The 15888-nt window shown below is 58.4% G+C and overlaps 1 protein-coding gene across 6 annotated transcripts; it reads right to left on the bottom strand.

Moving 5' to 3' along the window:
* Positions 1-1673: 1673 nt before the first annotated feature.
* GRAMD2A (GRAM domain containing 2A) lies at positions 1674-15846 on the bottom strand. 6 transcript variants are annotated; one of them, XM_052808391.1, is made up of 13 exons: positions 15832-15846; positions 14814-15168; positions 12097-12210; positions 11272-11329; positions 9703-9775; positions 9518-9621; positions 8628-8726; positions 7617-7688; positions 6533-6679; positions 5097-5253; positions 4654-4753; positions 4437-4544; positions 1674-2795 (listed from the first exon to the last, which is right to left on the bottom strand). In XM_052808391.1, the coding sequence occupies exons 3-13, from the start codon at positions 12198-12200 to the stop codon at positions 2792-2794; spliced, it is 1026 nt and encodes a 341-aa protein (XP_052664351.1). In that variant the 5' UTR covers positions 12201-12210; positions 14814-15168; positions 15832-15846; the 3' UTR covers positions 1674-2791. The 6 variants fall into 6 exon arrangements, with proteins under 6 accessions (XP_052664351.1, XP_052664352.1, XP_052664355.1 ...); XM_052808392.1 differs by lacking the exon at positions 15832-15846 and adding an exon at positions 15523-15543; XM_052808395.1 differs by lacking the exon at positions 15832-15846 and having other exon boundaries at positions 6617-6679; positions 14814-15216.
* Positions 15847-15888: the final 42 nt, after the last annotated feature.

The following is a 15888-nucleotide window of genomic DNA, read 5'->3' as shown; positions in this document are numbered from 1 at the left end:
GAGGTAGGAAGGCAGGGTGGTGGGTGTGAGTGGGGGAGCATTGGGGGGGGACTTGAGGGCAGGGGCTGTGCTCATCCGGTGGGCACCCCGTGCTCCTCATCCCCGAGGGACAGGGCAGGGCTGCCAGAGCCAGCAAGGTGAGCACCCAGGACGTTTCCTGCGCCCAAGGCTTTTACGTGGCATTTCTTTACACAAAGAAAAGCAAATAAGCTCAAGCAGGGCGTTGGCGGGAGAGCTAACACACGCTGACCAGGCAGGCAAACACTGGCCGGAAAACAAAACCAGAGCCCTGCAACCAGCTCCCAGCAGCAGGGAACCCCCCCCCCCAAACCACAGTGGGGTCTCACCCCTGGGCTCCTCCAAACCTCTTCCAGGTCAGCCGACTGCACCCATGAGTGGTCCCACTGCCGGCTTTAACCAAAGAGCCCTGAGAGGAGCCGAGGTGGCCGTCACCACTGTCACATGCCTGGTCAGGGCTCGGCACGAGGACAAGGGAGGGACCCCATGCACCTGGTTTGTATTGGGTGCTGTGGAGCGCCCAAAAAAACACCAGGCTGGGCACACAAGACCGAAAAAGCCCCAATCCTAAACCTAATTTTTGGGACCATAAGCCCCACTGTGAGGTTGAACCCATTGAGCACCAACTTGTTTTTTCAAAAAACAACCCCAAACCCATTTTGGTGGCTGCACTGGCACAGGGAGCTGGGCAAGTCCCCAGCAGGGATGGGGTGGCAGTGGGATGGTGCCTTTCATCCACCGGGTCACCCACAAAGTCAAAGGCTCCGACAGCCCCGTAACACCGGAGCTTTGAAGAAGCAGCCTCAATAGTTTGGCCAAAAAACGTGGCCAAACCACAGACCACCCCCTCGGCACCCCAGGGTGCTAATTTTCCTGCAAAAAATGGGGTGACACCACCCCAGTCCCCGTTTAGCCAATGCCACCTCCACTGTGGCTTTCAAGTTGGGCCATTTGCATGCATTTCACCCATTTTCGTGTGTTTTGCTGCATGGGCCAGGCTGGCAGGGGCGGGATTTGGGTTGCGGATGCTCAGAGAGGAGGAGGAAGAGGAAAGCTCACCCTGTCCACCCCAGCGGGATGGGGCTGCAGGTCAGCACCCTCCCCAGGCATCCACTGTCCCCAGGGTGGCCCTGCCACCAGCTTGAGTGTCACATCCCGCAGTGTCTGCTGCCATCTAGTGAAAAAAACCTCGCCGTCCCCTATGCCCAGAGCATGCCTGGCCCTGGGGTGTCCCCCAAAAGCCACCCTGGTCCCCCTGCCCCAGCCAGGGCTGCACCCCAGCCTGGTATCCCCCCCTCTGCCCCCCGGCATGGCCAGGGTGACACACAGGGTGACACGCAGGATTCCCTGGTGTGGAGAAACAATGCTGAGCACCCACCGGCGCGCTGGCCCATGCGGCACCCCTCCAGCCTTGCCCTGCAGGGTGGGACATTGGGGGCCAAACAGCCCCACCTCCACCAGTGCTGGCCCAAAGGGAGGACAAGGCGATGCCACCCGTCCCCAAGCCCACACGAGGACAGGGCTGTCCCCACGTCATCCACGTCCTGAGGACGCAGCCAGGGAAGGGGCACCAGGACAGCACAGATTCTGGGGTACCCCATTTCGGGGCTCGCAGCCCGGCACCACCGCAAGGATGCTGGCAGCAGACAGCAACGTGCTAGAAAATCCTGGTTTTATTTTCATTTAAAAGCCGTTCCAAGCCTGGAGCGAGCAGCGAGCTCTTCCCCAGGGTGTGGGGATTTGGCCCCATCAGCACTTGTAGTTCAAAAAAAATAGGAAAGAAAAAGAAAAGGAATCGCACAGGTATCACCTGCCGCCCCAGCGTGCTCCCAGGGGAGGCTGCGGGACAAATCCTGTGGCACTCAGGTGCACGCGGTGACAAGGTTAACACGAACCAGGGCACAGACACGCTGCGATCCGGGACGTTCACCGGTGCCAGCCACAGGCTCCTTTCAGGACATGTTAAAGAGGTGAGCGGGGCTAACGAAGCCTTGGTCCGGCACCATTGCCAGGTGCAGTCCCCAGCGAGGACACCTGGTCTAGGGGACCCTAAAGTGCTTTGCAGGGGACACACACACACATACACGCACCCCGAGATGGCCCAGTACTCCAGGAAAGAAGGGCTGGGGGCCAGTACGGAGCCCAGCAGAGCTGGGGGGACCCTAGATTGTATCCCCACCCTCGGGTGCTGGGATAGATGATGCCCCACAGGGCTGGTGGCCCCTTTCTCCCCATCCCTGCAGACTCCCACGGTTGGGGCCATTCCTCCACCCGCGGCCCCGGGCATACCGAGAGGGGGACAAACAGGCAGGTTCAGCCCAGAGCCACTGCCCGGGCTTCACCCAGAGCAGCAGCAGCAATTCATCCACATTTTTAGGGGTTCCTGGTGAGCCTAAGGTCATCTTTTAACAAGAAAACCCCAAGTCTGGAATAAAAACCGGCACCCGTTTTAGCAGCAAGTCCTAAGGGGAGGTCCAACTGCTCGGCAGTCCCGAGCCATCGTCCGGTGCTACCGAGCTCTCGTCCGGTGCTACAGTCCAGCAGCGTCCCGGGGAGAAAATGGGTTTCCAGTGGGACGGGGAGTTGGCACCAGTGGCCATGAGCCGGCCAGGTGGTCCCGCTGGGAAGAGAGAAGATACTTGGTCCCGTTTCACTGGCCGAGGGAAAGCCGGACCACGTGCAACAGCCATGGCTGGGAGGATGCAGCACTAGGATCCATACACAGGGTGCCACCGTCTCAGCGTCCGTCCTCAGCCAGCGCTGGGGGTAACGGTCACCTGCAAGCAGAGAGCAGGGTAAGATGGGGTGAGTGGCTGCGGAGGCACGGTACCCCAGCCCAGTGCCCAGGCCCCATAGGCACGAGGAGGGAGAACCCCCGCTGTCCCCAGCCCAAGGGAACCCACTCCTGTTGTATTGGGTTTGCATGGCAAGGTTTTGGCAGCAGGGGGGCAACAGGGGTGGCTTCTGTGAGAAGCTGCTAGAAGCTTCCCCCATGTCCAACAGAGCCAATGCCAGCCGGCTCTAAGATGGACCTGCCGCTGGCCAAGGCCGAGCCCATCAGCAACAGTGGTAGTGCCTCTGGGATAACATATTTAAGAAGGGGGGAAAAACTGCTGCACAACAGCAGCCAGAGAGGGAAGTGAGAACATGTAAGAGAAACAACCCTGCAGACACCAAGGTCAGTGAAGAAGGAGGAGGAGGAGGTGCTCCAGACGCCGGAGCAGAGATTCCCCTGCAGCCCGTGGGGAAGACCATGGTGAGGCAGGCTGTCGCCCTGCAGCCCAGGGAGGTCCACGGTGGAGCAGATATCCACCTGCAGCCTGTGGAGGACCCCACACCAGAGCAGGGGGATGCCCGAAGGAGGCTGTGACCCTGTGGGAACCCCGCGCTGGAGCAGGCTCCTGGCAGGACCTGTGGATCTGTGGAGAGAGGAGCCCACGGAGCAGGTTTGCTGGCAGGACTTGTGACCCTGCGGGGGACCCACGCTGGAGCAGTGTGCTCCTGAAGGACTGCACACCGTGGAAAGGACCCATGCTGGAGCAGTTCATGAAGAACTGCAGCCCGTGGGAAGGACCCATGTTGGAGAAGTTCATGGAGAACTGTCTCCCGTGGGAGGGACCCCACGCTGGAGCAGGGGAAGAGTGTGATGAGTCCTGCCCCTGAAGAGGAAGGAGCAGCAGAGACAACGTGTGATGAACTGACCCCAACCCCCATTCCCTGTCCCCCTGTGCCACTGGCGGGGCGTAGGCAGAGAATTCAAGAGTGAAGCTGTGCCCGGGAAGAAGGGAGGGGTGGGGGGAAGGTGTTTTGAGATTTGGTTTTATTTCTCATTACCCTACTCTGGTTTGATTGGCAATAAATTAAGTTAATTTTCCCCAAGTCGAGTCTGTTTTGCCCATCACGGTAATTGGTTGAGTGATCTCCCTGTCCTTATCTCGACCCACAAGCCTTTTATTTTCTCTCCCCTGTCCAGTTGAGGAGGGGAAGCAATAGAGCAGCTGCATGGTGCTTAGCTGCCAGCTGGGGCTAAACTACAACACCTGTCCATCCCTTGCTGATGCCTGCGGTCCCGTTAGCCCCAGGACACACCCCAGCTCCACCAAGATGCCCTGGTGCTTCCTACAACCAAGGAACCAGCCCCAAACCTGCAAGGAAACCTCTTCCCAAGGGCTGAAAGTCTCAGGGACAGCAGAGCTTTCCCTGGTCGCTCGAACCAGCAGTTGATGGGATCATCTACTGCATGGGGATGGCACTTTGAGGTCTGCCGTCGGCCATCCCAACAGCAGGCACCAGATAAGGCACAAAGCATCCCTGGGACACATCACGGAGCGGAGCCGTTGCTCCTTGCACCATATCCCTCGGGTTGTCTGCTCGCGGTGTGACCAACCTGCCCCAAAGTGTCCCCGAGGGTCCCTCACCTCCTGGGCCCGCGGGAGAGGTAGTCCCGGTTCAGAGAGCAGAGCTGCTGCTCCAGACGGAAGATGCGAAACGCCAGGTACGAGGAGGACACAACCAGGAGGCAGATACTGGGAGCAGAGGAAAAAGCACAAGTGTTCAGCGGCTGGTGGTTGAGATGGAGGTTCCCAGTGTACCCCCCCATACTCCCCATGCCACGGCCACCCTCAGCACACTTACAGCACAATGAAGATCTTCAGGAGCTGGTAGTCAGAGGGTCTCAGCTCTGCCACACAGCTCTGCTCCACCTCCAGCTCCTCCTCAGTGTTTATTGCACTTTCTGAAATACAAGTTCAGAGTCAGCAGCATGGCAACACTGGGCAGATGCTCATGCTCCTCTGGCAACTGGGAGCCTTCAAGCATCACATACTCCTCCCTCGTGGGCTAACGCTGCCTGCACAGGCATTACAGGTGCACACTGAGGGCTCAGACCCCACAGCCAGGAGACCCCATCCCCAGGACCCCATCACCGACTCCCAGCCTCAACCCTGTTTATCTGCAAGGCAGAAATCCCCTCCACGAGAGCGGAGGATGGATGAACATGTATTTATGGAGGTTTACACCCAGCACCATGTGCAAGGCAGGGCACAAACCCATGTCCCTGGGTCAGACGCAGTCCTCACCCGAAACCAGAGGCTCCTCAGAGGTGAAGGAGCTCTCCTTGGCGCTCAGGCTGCTGACAGAGGTCCGGTGGATGCACTGGTAGTCGGCATCTGGCAGCGACAGTGACAGCGAGGCGGGTGACACCTTCCTCCACTTGCCCTCGGGGACAATCACCTCCTGTGGGAACAGCCCTGGGTGAGCCAAGCCACCGGCAGTGCTTTCTCCCATGAAACCAGCAGCGCCGAGGACACGGTGGGGCCAGATTCGGCCTGGAACCTTACAGCATCTCCGTCGAGCACCAGCACATCCAAAGGGGAAGCTGGTCCTCCACAACAGGCACGTGGGGACATAGGTTCCTGCTGCCATAGGAAGGACCTGCCCACGCGCCCCACGCCTGCCCCAAATACCAATTGCTGCCTCCTTCACCCCTTTGTTTGAAGCTCAGCACGGTCACCCATCATCCTCCGAGAGCCACTTGCCCACCCCGTGGCTCAGCATCCTGGTCCCAGCACACCCTGGAAAGGCACCAAATTGAGCAGGGCGGCAGCTGGCACAGAGAGGGGTTCCCCTGCCAGAGAGTCCGCAGGGCTGGAGCTGCTGAAAGGGTACAGCCCTCGGAAGGACCGGGAAACACTGCCAGCCTGCATCGCTCCCAATTCAGCCCTTGAAAAGTGCCTTCAACCCTTGGGATGCCACCAGACCATGGGGGACATCCCACCTGTCACCTCCCGGTCCAGTGTGCGAGGCCACTTGTCCACAAGGGCCACCCCAATTGTCACCTCCTGCATCCAGCCTGATGCACAAGGCCACCAGCCCGTGGAGGACACCCTGCTCAGTGTCCCCGTACAGCCCAGCACAGCTGCAGCACCAATGGCTTCATGACGGAGCAGAGACAGGATGGGCCATCCACATTTCATGGAGAGGACACATCCTGCCGGCCAGGGATGCAGCCATCGCAGGCAGAGCCGAGCCCTGCCATGCTCCAAAGGCAGCAGGATGCGGCCCCTCATGCTCCCTCAGTCAAGCCACAGTTTGGCAGGCTTTTCCCTCTCCAGCCTCCCGGCTACGAGCCGTCCCACTCATGCCACAGGTTTTTGGACAATTCAATCACATTTCCAGCCTGTTATCTGTGTTCACGGCTGCAAACAGTATCAGCCAGCAGGAGCAGTATGGCAGCATTTTCCACATCACTCTGAAGATTTTCTGTCTATAAACAGACCCCCAAGACCAACCAGCCAAGTCATCAGCTTGCGCTCAGCCGCAGGCTGTCCAAATCGTCCTCTTGACCCATCCATTTCTGACAAGTTGGGGTATGAGGATCCCAGAGGATGAGCTACGAAGGCAACGGCCGCATCCTCGCGTGACCTTTGCAAGCAGCGAGGGGAGAGAACCGACTCTGTGCCCTGCAAGTGGCTGCCAGCCGAATCTCAGCGTGCCGGGAAGGCGTTAAACCCACCAAGGGGGCCAGGCGGACGCTCTCCTGCCCACAGCGCGAGTTCATGGCCGTCCTTCCCTCTCCCAGAGCCGCCCTGACCCTCACCAGCGACACGGCGTCAGGCTCCTCTGTCAGCTCCTTCAAACTCAAGCTCTTCTTACTCGAGACCTGGAGGGGAGAAAGACTCAGGCATTATGGTGCTGCCTCTGCCTGCTTCAACCTAGGCCAGAAAATGGAATTTTGACTTTTCTGGTGAGTCTATGAAGAGCAGCTGTTTAAAACTTGCAAGCACGGGGATTCTGGAGACAAAGAAGAGCATCCGGAGAGAATGGGGCACTGCATCGCTGCTTCCCATCACCAAAAACCCTATGGGGCTGTGGCTGAGCCAAGGGCTCCTGCACTGGCCTCGGCTCCTGGCAGAGGGGATAAACCATTGGGGGAAAAAAACGGGAATATCTAGGCAGAGCCCAGCACATTTCAAAGAATAAATTCCCCAGTTTGGCAATGGGTCTGAGTCACCCAAATCGCTGCCCCAGCACAGCCGGCAGACACCCTTCTGGATGGGGAAGGGCTCCGGCACCACTTCCCACGTGCTTCAAAGGCAGGGAGAAGAAGAGGTCCCCACAATCCTCCTCTCCAGCTCGAGGGCTGATGGATGTCTTCACCCCTCAGACTTTTTAATTCAAATTTTTTTTTTTACTTTGCATCATTTTTCCTCCCCTTAAAACTTCAGATCTGGGGAAAAGGCGGTGATGTGCAGAGTGGCAGAACTAGTATTACTACCAGATTATAAATAATTCATATACACGCCCTGGGAAAGAACAGAAACTCCGGGCTCTGCCTCCGTCATCCATGACCCAGAAAAGGCCAGCGGCAGCTCACAGGGACAGGATGCGCCCGGGGCACGGCTTCTGCCCCTCTTCCTGTCCCTTGCTGTGGAGCGAGGACGCTGGGAAGAGGCAGCAGGGCACCAGGGAGGACTTTGGGATCAGTCTGAAGCCTTGGAGGCAGTGGTGAAGAGCTCTGCTCCCCGAAATGCAGCCCAAGGGGCGAGCACAGAGCCCTGCAGCCATCAAAATGCTGTCAGATGTGGGGTGGATGCTACCTGCAGGTGTGTGCAGACTCTCCTCAGGACATCGTAGACGCTGTCACGGGAGATGAGGGACACAAAGATGTACTGCAAGAGAAAAAGAGAAGCTGCCGGGAGAGATTTCCCCCTGTCCCAAGTCTGGTTCTTCACAGGCAGGGAACAGGCAGAGACATCCTGCCCTTGAATCTCCCCTCCTTCAGGAGCCACATCCCCCCCACAGGCATCTCCCTGCAGAGTTTCCTTGCTGTTATTTTTGCAGCCTGCTAAAACCTGGACCAGATTTTTTTTGGGGCCAGTTTCACTCAGCTGCTGTTCCCATGGGGCCTCCCGTGCTTAGCCCAGAGGGATGTGGCAGCAAATGGGGCCAGGAGCAACAGAAAACATCCCCACGGATCGGCACAAGAGGACACGGGGCAGCGCTCGCCTTGCCCGATGCAGAGTCCACGCAACGTGCAAAGCAGATCGCTTTGAATGCCCAAATCCTGCCTTGTGCCACCCCCTGCTAAAATCCTGCAGGAATAACCCCCTTCCTGTCAGGGGATCTGCAATGCACGCTGCTGCCAGCAGCAGCCGGCCAGACAAGGACTCAGATGCACCGAGCAGGACTACGTCAGCTCGCTGCAGCCAACAACACCCAATGTGATTTAAAAGCTGGAAATTCAGCCCCTTAACCAAGCTTTCTGCCAGCTCAGGTTGAACACCAGCCCAAACCCTTCCCCTGCTTGCATTTAAGGAGTTTAAAGGTTTTATTTGAGCCTGGCAGGGATTTGTCAGGCTCGACCGAGTTCCACTTGGGCTTTGCTTCGCTCAAAAACAAAGTGAAATTCAGAAACAAAAGCGAAGCCGTGGTGTTTGCCCTGGCTGGCTGCCAGCTCGGAGAGCAGTGCTCACTTCCCAACCAGCCCACACTTTCAGCCAGGGATGGGAATCACTTCGTTCCCTGCTCTCAAATCGCAGCCAGCTCGGACCAGGGCATCCCCTGGCTGCAGTGAGGCTGGGTACCGATGCTCAAAGCGCCGGCGTTACCTTTCTGCTGGCGTTGGTGGTGATGGCCAAGCCATTGGGCAGCAGCCGAGCCGTCTTGTGCTTTTTTATCAGCTGTACGGAGACCACCGGGATCACAACCTGGAGGGCAAAAAGACATGGGGACGGGCAGGGACGGCCATGGTGCGAGCTCAGGGAGTTTCTTTTGCAAGGCAGAAATATAACACGCATCGTAATTATGCCTCAAGCAGCGTGGCGACATGGGGATTCAGCATTTCCCAGAGACAGCTGGGTTTTTATTATAGGTCACAGCATCCCCGCCACGTTAATCTTGGCTGGGAGGTGGTTTCTACTCAGTCAGAACAGCAAGGACATGAGGAAAGCATCGTCCAGCAAGTCTCCTTAAAACCCATCACGAAAGCCCCCTCTACAAGCCCATGGAGAGTTAAAAATAAGGCAGGATATAATTTATGGCAGGATAACTTCATTGAAACCCCGTATTTCCATCAGCTATTTGTTTAAAGTGGCTGATATAAATAATTCAGTTCTTCAGCCCAGTTTTAAAGGAAGTTGTCTCTCCCCAAGATCCCCATCAGTCACAAGACTAACAGGGAAACATCAGACTGTAAATCAAGAAGAAAAGCCAAGAGAGATTCAAATCTCCCCCCCCGCTCCAAAACCTTTGATCTTCCTTCAAACACCGTTGCGGCTTGTAGGAGGTTTTGCATCAGGGAATTTTAAACCAAACCAATGTTTGGTTTCCCCAGGCAGGTGCCGCAGGTGAACAGAGGGGGAGGCACAACCGTGCTCCCCTTCGCATCGGAGGCTTTTAATGGTGATTTTGGTGGTATTTGGGTGTGGGAGGGGATAAGCTGCAGCATAGCCTGGGCTACGAGCCCTAAGGGACCAGGGTGAGCTGGTCCCCATGTTACCTTGATGTCCTTCCCAAAAAGGTTTGCGTAGAAGCAGAGCCAGTTGGGGGAGATGTAAAGCCTTCCCTGGATGAGGATGTCTCTCTGGAGCGCGCAGGAGCAAACTGCAAGGCAGAGAGAGGAGCATGGCAGACTATGTTCCAGATCCTGCCACCCCCATACCCGTCCCTTGCCATGCCACCCACCTTTCAGCACGCTCTCCTCTGTCGGGATGTCCTTGAACAGCTTGTGGTACTGGGAGTTGTACTTGCTAGCGGCCTGAAAATAAAGCAGAACAAAGTTATCTAGTGACCTTGCTGATGAGGAGACCCAGAAAAACACCCTCCTGCAAAAAAAATCTCCCTCTCCCCGCACCCGGGACCAATGCAGCAGGGTCCCACCAGGCTGGGGACGGCAAACTCGAAGGGCTAGAGGAGGATCAGATGATCCAGCACCCAGCAAACGTTGTGCCATCCTCCCAAATAAACATTTCCCCTAATATCTAAGGAGGCTCCTGAGCCTCTGCGAGGAGCCCGTTTTGTCCTGGGCTCATCTGCAGGCAATTTATTTTGCCCAGCAGTTTCTCTCCTCCTCCTCCTCGAGCTCTTCCGTTATTCGGGGCACAGTGACAACACTTGCTTTGCACCCATCGCGCCGCGCCATCCAGCTATTTATATTCCTGGTGCCTCTTCAAAGCCTGCCAGCAGCCACGGCAGGAGGCTCGGCAGGTTTGCCCTTAAATAAATCTGTAAGTAAGTTAAAGGCTCCAAAGCAGTTCAACACTTTGCATTAAATCCACTCAGTTAGTCCTGTAAGGCAGTGCAGGCAGATTTGCACCCCCTGCCCTGGAGGAGGCAGCGCCCCAGGCCTCGGGGTGCTCCCCAGGGACGCGACTGTCCCCGCGGTGGTGACAGCTGTCCCCTGAAATCCAAGGGACAAGATGCTTCGCAAGGACGTGGAGAAGTCCAGCACAGCTCGAAGGGCCCCAGGGCAGCAAGGCTGGTTTGCAGGCAGCACCGCAGGCAGAGCCCTCCTGCCCGTGGTGACGAGGTCACCTTTGTTCCGTGCACCTTGTCACCGGATAAGCTGGGCCATAAGAGGATCAAGGCTCAGCATCACCTGGGGTCAGCTCAGACACCATCCCCGGGAGAAACGCCAGGATGGTGGGGGTGCCGGTGGGAGCGTTTCAGGGGGACACAAGGAGGTATGGAGGGACATGGCAGGACCGTGGCATCACCTCTGAGCCAACCCCGGGCTGTCTTTGACCCATAGGTCAAGAAACACCCCCTGGCCCCAGCACAAACCCGTTGCCATCTAGTAAGCCTCCCAGATGCCTCTGAATAATCAGCAAAATGTTTTTCTCCTCCATCTTTTTCACAGGGAAAGGGAAAATGCCTCCTCCCTCCGCCCCTTCCTCTTCCAAAGCATCTCTTGTTTAAAGACAGACCGAAAAGCTCTACTTCGGGCATGATTTGAACAAAAAGGTTCAAACGGACAGGAACCGAGCTGCTTGCAGTCAAGAATTCCACTTTCTCCTTTGGTCCGGAAGGAAAATCCCAAAAGTGTTTGCGAGGCAGATCAGAGGCCACAGGAAACCATCATCAACTCCCCTGAAAATGCAGGCGGGAGCCTCTGCCCTATACCAGAAGCCGCTGCGGCTTCGCCTCTGGCTCCCGCAGCCCACATTTGAGACCCCAGGCAGGCTCCGCCGTGGCAAATGGCCGGGATCAGGCTACAACGAACCAGCCCATTTGCTCACGAAGCCAAAGACTTACCACTTCGCGGTGGCATTTCTTGATGTCTTCATCCTTCAGGGCTTCATTCAGGTGGAGGCTGGAAGGAAAAATAATAATAATAATCATAATCATCATCATCATCAGGTAAGTGAAGAACCCCAGGTCTCTCACCCGCTCCCTAAAACACATGTGCTGCAAGAAGAGACATGGTAAGATGTAGAGGACTGAAGACAGACCCCAGGCAGCCACATTTCGGATGTCTCGGTGATTTATTGTAGCATTGGGCATTGCTGAGGTTAAATAACAGCTGCAGGAGAAGGCTGATCTCCATCTGGCATCAGGCTCATAGTGAGCCAGTGGAGGCAGCAGCACCAGGGTGCCGGTACCCAAAACACACCCCAGCACTGGGGGAAGGAGCCCAGAGCTGCCCCCAGCAGTAGCCTGGGACAGGTTAGGAGCTGGTAACAGGCAGCTTCAGCGAGGTCAAGGTTTCCCCAGGGAAAGCACAAATGGGAATTTGGGAACGTGCCCAGGCAGGAGGACGGACTTGGCTTTGGCCATGCACAAGGGCATCCATCCACACCCATCACGCAGGCAGATGAAGGGAGAAACCACAGACAGGGAAATCCTCCCAACAACCTCAGCAGCAGGAATACTGGTCCCCTTCCCCAAACCCCTCTCCCCTCCCTGCTTTTATAGACCCAGTATTCGAAAGGGAAAACAAAGAGTGGACGCCCTGTGCCCACCCATAGCTGGCGAGCTGCATTTAGGGGCTTGGAGGCAGCAGGGACGCTGCAGGAGGTCGCAACAGGAGGCAAAAAAGAGCAAATACTCGACCGTAGACCCCAGGATGCTGCCCCTTACCTGCCATCGAGGGAATCCAAACTCTTCTCCTTGTGGGATGCCTCCAGTTTCTCACGGCCGTGCATGGGCTCAGGGCTCTTCAGGGGAGCTGCTTTTTCATGCATCGGTTTGGCGCTGCAAGGAGAAGCCTGTTAACCCCCCGAGGGGAAGGGAAAGAGGGGGGAGATGCATTTTGGAGCCGTAAATCCATTCCCTTCAATCCCAGTGCGCACAGAGACGTCAGCATCTCTGCCGCTCAAGGACAGCAAGAATATTTCTGTGATTTCTCAAGTCACAGGGAGAAAAAAAGGGCATTTCCTGCCAGGAGCTCCCCGGCACTTGCAACCAAGTGGCCAAGGAGCAGCAGCTCCCTCCCCACTGCCTCAGGTAACACCCTCCAAAGCAGAGCCTCTCCCCCCCAAGAGATGGAGGTTGGGATGGGAAAAATTGCAGCTCTACGAAACTCCCTGGGGTGATGGAGACTTCAGCCAGTGAGGGCCAGGGTCTGCTCCTCTGGGTCAGCAAAACACCATCTTCCCAGGGCAGAGCCCCTGCCGAGGGCACCACCTCCCTCCTTTAATTGCTCCCCTCTCATTAAAGCCTGTTATTTACTATCATGAGTTTTATCAGAGGCGCTTATCAGCCGCAACAGGTAAAGTAAACACACTCCCAGTGCCACCCGGGGAAGGTTATCACCCGGGGAAGGTTATCACCCGGCGGGCCAGAAAGGTGACGCTTCCGCCCTCAGCAAACCGCAACTGGAGATTGCCGTGCCACGGTGCTTCTGGCACCGATAGCCAAAGCGGATCACGATCCCAGGGGACCAATGCCGGAACAGCGATCCACGGTCTGTGGCGGCACGGCAGAGCCGGCAAACAGCCAACGGACCTACGGAGAGGAAATTATTCAAGGGAAAAAAGCTCGGCTCAACGGGCAGGGGGTGATGCCAGAGCAGGTGGGGGACTGGCAGGACGGCAGCAGGCAGAATAGGTGCCAGCAGGCAGGACGAGCATGGAGCTGGAGCGCATCCCAGTGCCCGCGGGGACGATGCCGTGGCAGTGCGGCAGAGCCCAGGCGGAGAAGCCATACCAAACTGCTTCCTACCTACAGAGAGGGGCTCTTTCGCTGTCTGTACTTCTCTAGCTCCCACTCCTAGGGGCTCATCTGAAGGGAAACCCATCTAAATAATCCCCCACAGCCTCAGGGAGAGCCAGGACAGGGGTGCTGCACCCCAACAGCCATGCCCAAATGGCCTGAGAATCAAAGCTGCGTAAGTCCCTGTGTCCCCGCAGCCTCGGGGGCCCGACCAAAACGCTGTCCCGATGCAATGGAGCCGGGCTGAATCCCAGCTGGAGGCACGGGGGATGCTCCCTCAAGATGCAGCACAAACGCAGGGCTGCAGAAAAACAGAACACAAGTCACCGGTGCCACGCGGTTAGGACCAGACTGGGAACCAGCTCCTGGGTCCCCACAACCGGCGTTTGCAAAGTAAACGAGCTGCCCATATAGCCCCAAAGCCCGAGCATTGTGGGGATGGGATGAACAGTTGTGGGGATTTTTTAGGAGAAGCTCAGGTCAAAGGATGTGTCTGGAAGGGAATGGAGACTCTACCGACAAGAAGCACCAAAATAACATCCCTTGACAATCACACCAAAAGGCCTCGGACACCCCGCGCCTTCAGGACAGGCAGCCCTGCACCACAAACACCCTCTGCCAGGTGATGCCATGCTGCCCTGAAGCCAAAACTCCTATCACGGAGGCACTGAAGCCTTCATCCCCCCTGCCCCCATGCTGGAAAAGGGGCTCTGACCCGCTCTGGAGCCTCCCTCGATGGAGCTCAGCCTGCTCTGGCTTCCCTCACGTCATCCTTTAAATCCCCAAGCAGTTGCGCCACTTAATCCGGGCAAGCAGATTTAGCCCTAACCGGGGCTGACACCAAGGGGCACTGTGCAAGGGACGGGGAGAGGCACCCCTTGCTCGAAGCAAGGGCATCAAGAAACCCTACTGGGGTCACCAAACACACAGAAATCCCCTAAAACAAGAAGAGCCAGAGACTGAAAAGCACTTGGTCCTGTCCCAGTTTTCTCTCTCTTACAGTCACTGCCAGGGACAACTCCTGGGTCAGATGGTCCCTGGATGCAGTGCTGGCATCGGGCTGCTCCAGGAAGGGTCTGGGGGCTACAAGGAGCATCCTCAGCCCCAGTGGAGACATCACAGTGGCTGTTTCATCACCCGTCTCCAGATCTTGGTCCATCCCTGCTCCCAGATGCAGCAGGGATGGAGATCTGGGGTTCGGGAACACGGGATAAGATAAGGTTGGGCTCCAGGCACAGCTGACAGGGAGGTCTCCCTGCCAAGAGCTGCTTCCAGCACCGGCACAGGGAGGAAAACACTTTCTAGCAGCTCAGGCCATCACCCTCCTCAAGGAATTTTTTCAGGAGGAAGCTGCTTCTGCAGGAAAATCACCATCCCAAGTGTCCCAAACTACAAGCGGAGCAACAACAGTCGGAGCGCAGAGCCCCCGAGAGGAGGCAGAGCAGGCAGGCGCAGGAGTTGTCGGCAAAGGGAAAACGTTGCCAGCAACCTGCTGACACCCTGCCCGCGGTAATGGGGCTGACACCCCCCTCCCTGCCCACGCAGGCTCCCCCTGACCCCCAGCTCTCCTCCTGGGCTGTGGCTTTGCTGGGCGAAGCCCGGTGCTTCTCCCTCCCCCTGGATCGGCATCTCCCTTCCCTTACACAGTGCTGGGATCTGGTCTGGAAGCGGTCCGGCACGAGCCCCTCTGACAGCGTTTGATTTTCACTGGATCCCTTCCCCGCTGCTGCCGGCACAAGCGAGGGGGAAGCACGCGGCAGAGGCAGGAGAGAGCGAGCCAGGGATTTCACCTCCCGAAAAAAAAAAAACCAAAACCCGAGGATCAGAGCCGGAGGGAGGCACTTGTGGCCGTGCTGCCTTGGCCCGAGCGAGCCCGGGCGGGATCCGGCGAGCTGCCCTTGTTCCCGGCTTTCAAGGTCATTTCAATCCCGTGTGTTGGCTGCTGGAGCGGAGCCACCGCCGAGGATGCTGGAGGGGAACGGCCGGTCCCCGGCGGCGCTGTCAGGAGAGAGGCGGGAGGTCAAGGAAAGGAGAACGAGACACGGACGGAGCCCTCTATGCCCCCCGGTGGCCTCCCTCGATGCCCCCCCCGCCCTGGGGTTCTTCTCCCTTGTCCCCGGGGCCCTACGCCCGGTGGGCGACAGCCGGGGTGAGAACCGAGGCCTCGGTCCCAGGATCACTCCCAGCACCCGGGATACCGGTTTTTACCGGGCGCCGCTCCAAGAGCCCCGGGCCACGGTCCCCTCGCGGCCCCGGTGGTGCAACGATGGGCCGGGAGAGCAGGGGGACGCGGCGAGGAGCGACCGGGGCCAGGCCCCAGACCTCCCCCGGGCTCGGAGCCCCTCCACACACCTCCCTCCGCCAGGCAGAACCGGCGGCCCCCCGAGCCAGGCAGCGGCGGGACCCCCGGCCGCGCTTCGTCCCCTCACTGAGGTGAAATGGGGGGGGGGGGGGGGGGGGCGGCGCGCGAGCCTCGGTGTTTCCGCGCTCCCCTCAGAGCGCGACGCCGCCGGCGGGGGCGGAGGGGGGGGGGGGCAGGCCGAGGGCTGGCACCGGGCTCCCCGGCGGTAAGAGGGAGGCGCCCCGCGGCTCCCGGCCGCCGCCGCCGCCCCCCCCCCCGGTACCCCCCGCAGCCCCCCCCCTCCCCCCGCCCGCCCGTACCTGCGCGGCGGCCCCCGCGCTGCCCGGCGCCGTCATGCCCCGCGCGCCCGACCTCCT

This window comes from Harpia harpyja, chromosome 14 (genome assembly GCF_026419915.1).
Source record: "Harpia harpyja isolate bHarHar1 chromosome 14, bHarHar1 primary haplotype, whole genome shotgun sequence".
NCBI lineage: Eukaryota > Metazoa > Chordata > Aves > Accipitriformes > Accipitridae > Harpia > Harpia harpyja.
The sequence above is the reverse complement of the archived record's forward strand: the minus strand, read 5'-3'. Positions and strand labels throughout refer to the sequence as shown.

Bases quoted from the DNA above. Each gene is read 5' to 3' on its own strand.
- GRAMD2A (XM_052808391.1), bottom strand. From the start codon at position 12,200: ATGCATGAAAAAGCAGCTCCCCTGAAGAGCCCTGAGCCCATGCACGGC. The intron at 4,754-5,096 runs GTGAGGACTGCG...CTTGTATTTCAG, and splicing joins TGAGGAGCCTCTGGTTTCGG to AAAGTGCAATAAACACTGAG. The intron at 4,545-4,653 runs GTAAGTGTGCTG...CTCTGCTCCCAG, and splicing joins CTGAAGATCTTCATTGTGCT to TATCTGCCTCCTGGTTGTGT.